The 5000-nt window shown below is 42.7% G+C and overlaps 2 protein-coding genes and 1 non-coding gene across 4 annotated transcripts in view; all 3 read right to left on the bottom strand.

Annotated features, from left to right (window-relative positions):
* Positions 1–1412, bottom strand: part of vamp2 (vesicle-associated membrane protein 2) — an 11051-nt gene extending 9639 nt beyond the window's left edge. The window contains exon 1 of the mRNA XM_061248083.1: positions 1028–1412. Coding sequence (XP_061104067.1) covers positions 1028–1029 — 2 coding nt within the window. The 5' untranslated portion in view covers positions 1030–1412. The remainder of the gene's footprint in view (positions 1–1027) is intronic.
* Positions 1413–1916: 504 nt separating this feature from the next.
* Positions 1917–1998, bottom strand: trnal-aag (transfer RNA leucine (anticodon AAG)). The gene has a single exon. It is a non-coding gene; the product is annotated as a tRNA-Leu (tRNA).
* Positions 1999–4461: 2463 nt separating this feature from the next.
* aurkb (aurora kinase B) overlaps positions 4462–5000 on the bottom strand; it is an 8652-nt gene continuing 8113 nt past the window's right edge. Inside the window, exon 10 of one of the 2 annotated variants that reach the window (XM_061248082.1) lies at positions 4462–4755. The gene's annotated coding sequence lies outside the window, so the exon portion shown is untranslated. Of the gene's footprint in view, positions 4756–4899 lie in introns of those variants that run through there. The other variant, XM_061248080.1, reaches the window with a different exon arrangement.

Here is a 5000-nt window from a genome sequence, read left to right as displayed (position 1 = left end):
CATTTCCAGCTGAAGATATGTGCAAAAGCGGTCCTGAAATGGTCAACAACACCCCCACCCACTCATGTTTTAACCGAATATAATTTAGATGGCAAACCATTCCCATTAGCAGACAAGCTATAGGCTAATAGCCTACTCGTTAAATGTTGATTTGTTAACATAAGCAACACATAGAGCGTAAAACGACGAATGTAGCTAGGCATCATGAAAAACAAATTCAAAACATAAAGAAATAGCCAACATTATTAACATTTTTAAATGTATAATTGTGATACAGTTGCTTACTGACACCTGGACGCCACTAATGTAAATTCCCACGCATTGAATTTCGTTCGCAACGTGCATCGAACAGCCTATGTCCACTTTGATTTACAAAATTATAAATATGTAACCAAATAAATGAAGAACCTATTCCTATCAAACCAGTCTAAACCGGTAAAGCGCGTATGTCCGAGACATAGGCGACACATCGCCCCGTTATGCGTGGTAATGAGCTACGTAATAGGCTACAATATAAAACACTGAATTTTAAATAAATCGTGAGTAAATAAATAGTACATATTGAATAAAATGCCGTGTATGTGGTGGTATAAACACATGTAAACATGTCACGATGAAGACGAAGAGATATGTTGAACTGAGAAAAATGCTATTTATAGCCTTTAGAATAAGCGAGGCTAACTCAGACCAGTAATGTAGGCTATTCACGCCAACGTCTTAGTCACATCATTTGGACGAATGTATTACATTTGTCAATTTAAAGATAAATTCGTTATTGACACAAAGCAGCTAGACCTGCACAAACCAGATTGAACGGAGCGTCAAATTCGCGCAGAGGCAATTGCTCATTTATTTATTTATTTATTTATTTACTCTCCTCAGGCTTCTGGGCTCGTGAGCAACAGATAAAACAGTTATTCTCTGAAACCTCAGCACGACGGGATATTACAGAATGTCAGATATATTTGAGAATATCGTGCAAACACGGACACAATGAATAAAATACATATGTAACGGTTGTACTCACATCTCGTATTGTGGGTTATTAGTGTGTGCTAGTCCAATCGGAAGGGAACTTTAAATGGCTGAACTGTGGCTTGCCTGGACCGTTTTTCGCTCCCCTTCTGCTTCTTAGTCCGAATCTCTCCTCTGTTGGTTCTAAATAAGGGAGTGATTATGTTTACAGTCAAGGTGCGGTTCTTCCGTTTTGGTTATCGCAGTTCGGTGTATTTGGTTTCTGCCGCACCTCGCCTGTGGCTGTTATTCTGGCAGAAGCGCTCGCGCTGGTGTCCTCGCGATGTACAGATAAAAAATAGTCGGCTGCATTAAGGGAACAAAGATGACTTGTTGACGTCACTCGTCATCCGGGAAGCTTCTAGGCTGGAAGGGGTGGCAGAATGGCGAGAGGAAAGCGGCTATTGCGTTGCTGAAACGGCGTACAGAACGTTACGGACACAGAAGGAGGGTCGGAGGGATGTGTCGGTTCCAGATGTCTAAAAATTAGTGGCCGGGGGTCGTGTTGCAGAGCCGATAAACGTTATGGATTATATGTGGAGAGATAGGATTCTACATCTCCAACAAAATGGCGGCCCTGGAAGGGGGTGGGATGACAATCCCGTTGTGCACCGAAAGGTCTTTGGGATATTTGTGTTTAGTCAATTTAGTGAAGCATGTGTGTATCGAGTGTTGTGAGTATGTGTCTATATGTACGCAAGCGTTTGTCGCCATGGAAATCCAAAAGTTATGGTTCACTCTCACAGACCCCAATGCCCACATTTGAAACGAAATAAAAACGTGCATGTTAGTTTACAGTGTGCTATAGCTGCAAGCCTTTTAACATTCACGGACAAAGCAAGCAAAACAAACGAGCTCATTCTGAATATTTTCTTTATTTTTGAAAAGAAAAAAAGGAGTATTGGCAGCGGTGGGATTCGAACCCACGCCCCCGAAGAGACTGGAGCCTTAATCCAGCGCCTTAGACCGCTCGGCCACGCTACCCTACGGCCTCCAGTGTTGTTCATTGAAGTAAAGTATTTAGGCGACATTTAAAATTAAATATGATCTAGCAACACACATAAAGTTTGCAAACGAGAGACAAATATGTACCCAGGTTCCATAATTTAAATAAGCAACGACCCATTATACAGTCTATGGCAACGACACACACAGGTGATCGACGATCTTTAAAGCGCATTATTATTATTAATATGTAGTATGTTTCGTATTGTTAAATAATTTCATTCTAGGATATTCGGTATGTGGGCGGCCATACATCCAACTACAGAGGCGCTGTCTTCTCACACTTTATTTCTAGTCGTTTCATCCAAACTACTGTATTCAAATCAGGCACCGGAACCGCTGCCCATATTTGGTCAAGCACGCAATGGGTACGCGCCCACTCCATTCGGGGAGACGCAGGGAGACCCCCAGGGCAAAGAAAGCTAATAAATAAAACCAAGCTGAATAAATAATACATGTTGAACACAGTCAATGATGCCACCGGGAGTGCGTTCTACCTTTAAAATACCCATGAGCAGAAATACTAACGGTTTGAATTCTGAGCCACGCCAGAAGCAGGCCACTGCATACGGTTCATCATAATACACTAGCGTGCAGAAATACATATTTTGCTGAAGATATATTACAATGCCGAGAGGAACAGCGGCCGGTGTACATAGCTAAATTAAATGGAACGTTCACTTCACAAAACAGCAAGGGAACCTTAGGCCGGAATTCGGGTGTTCACCTTAACATAAGGCCACCCCACCTCCGACAGCAAATCGCGGAGTGGAGCGTCTCTCTGTCCGCGAACAGCGCTGTTAGCGAAAAGGGAGGGGTGACAGCGACTGGCGGGCGCAGCGGTCGTGTTTATTTATAGGTCTCTCCGGCTGCCACAAGGCAACCCGCCATTCAGCGCCATTATCCCCTCCGAGAGGCCTGTATTTACACGAGGAGCGAATTTCAATTATTTATCCGCTGATTATTTATCCACTGTCTCAGTAAGTAAGTAAATAAACTTTCTTTTTTATAGCACTTTTCAAGGACAAGGGCCACAAAGTGCAGATAAAAAAACAGCGATGAGTGTACATACACACACGAACACATATCCGTAAAACAACCTGAAACAAACTATTTGCAACACTTCAATTGAGTCTTTAGATCCCGCTTAAAGATGTCCGCAGCATTCGCAGATCTAATATATTTGACCATTTAATATCAATGGCAAGGCTGCTCCATAACCTAGGAGTAAGTAACGGCATAACCCACATTTCTTCAGTGAATGCATGCAAGCTGGTTAGCCATACTTTAATGTAATAAACATACCCTTTTTTGTAAATGAGACATCAACAGTAATAATGGTAAATATATGGATGTTTATACAGGCAGAAGAATTCACCCGTTCCAGGGCTCTTGTTCTCCAGCATGACCGCAGCGCCACTCGGCCACGATCACACATCAAAAGCGCATTTATCAATGAAAGTAAATGAGCTATGATTTAACAATCATAAATTAAGTGCGCAAACCCACGACGCACCCAAGTAACCACACGAGGGCGATCCGATATAATTGTATATTATTACTTCGAAACAGGATGTGGCTTATATACATAGTATACACCTGTTCAAACGACACTTCCACTCAGACAATCGGAATTTGCTTGTTCAAAACAACACAATTCCGATAAAAGGAACGTATTGCCAGCGGTGGGATTCGACCATTATCCTTGAATGACCAGCTGTCGCGTGATCATCCAACATCTGTACAGTGCGACCAATCACGTCCACGGACCCAAATTTCTGCAGCGAATCGTCGTTACTGAATTCTTCCCACTCTCAACATTTCAACATTCTAGACGAATCAGAGCGGAGCAATGTAAATTAGCCAATTGAAATTCTCCACCATGGACCACTGTCTCACTAAATAAACTTTACTTATATAGCACTGTAAGGACAAGCGACACAGAGTGCTTCACAAAGGGCAGATAAAAAGCATCAATAAGTATAAACATATCGGTAAAATAACATGAAACAAATTGTAACATGTCAATTGAAGGCGTGTCTAAACAGATGAGCCGTTAGACACCGCGTGAGTGTCCAGTCTTCGCAGATCTAATATATTTGACCATTTAATATCAATGGCAAGGTTGTTCCATATCCACGGAGTAAGTAACGGCATAACCCACATTTCTTCTGTGAATGCAGTTGGCTAGCCATACTTTAATGTAATAAACATACCCGCTTTTGTAAATGAGACAAGTTATAATTGTAAATATATTAAATGGGATGTTTGTACAGACAGAAGACCCACCAACTTCAGCATCAGTCATTGTCCTCCAGTGCAATGTCCCACTGTGTCACTTAGTAATTTCACATTTAAATGTGCAGTTAACACAGAACCAGCTGCTTAATCTGTCATCGCCCCTTTATGAATGGAAAAGTAATTTCAGGCTTCGTGTTTTTATTTTTTGTTGTGTGCAGACTGCTCCTCAGATACCACACCACCAGAGGAGCACAAATGGATCACAAACATGCTGGTCAGAGTGGCGGCTAAAGGCAAGCTAGAGCTGTAGGACATCCTCCAAAGCCAGGCCTCGGACTCCCGACAGGTTCTTCTCACCCCCTCCTGCTGTGGGCGCCCTGCACACTGCGGAGGCTGAAGGTGGTCCGTCCCACTCTGAAGGTGGTCCGTCCCACTCCTGATTGTAGAAGGCGTCAATTGACTGGTGCAGGTCCGCACAAGAGGGCACAGCCGGTTCTGGACATTGACAGGAGGTACAACATGGTGACAAACTCATTTGCAAGAGGTGCAATAAGTCCCATGTCTCCTGGAGCCAGATGCAGAGATGCCCCGGGCAGGAGCCTTTAATGCCACATCGCCTGAATGCAACCAATCACACAATTCAAATTGTATTTTTTTTAATTAAAGTATATACAAACAAATGTGACGAGAAGAAAACAACATTATTTACAATGTTTAAAATGCTACCCCCACAGACAATA

The sequence above is a fragment of the Conger conger genome, chromosome 7, assembly GCF_963514075.1.
Source record: "Conger conger chromosome 7, fConCon1.1, whole genome shotgun sequence".
NCBI lineage: Eukaryota > Metazoa > Chordata > Actinopteri > Anguilliformes > Congridae > Conger > Conger conger.
The sequence above is the reverse complement of the archived record's forward strand: the minus strand, read 5'-3'. Positions and strand labels throughout refer to the sequence as shown.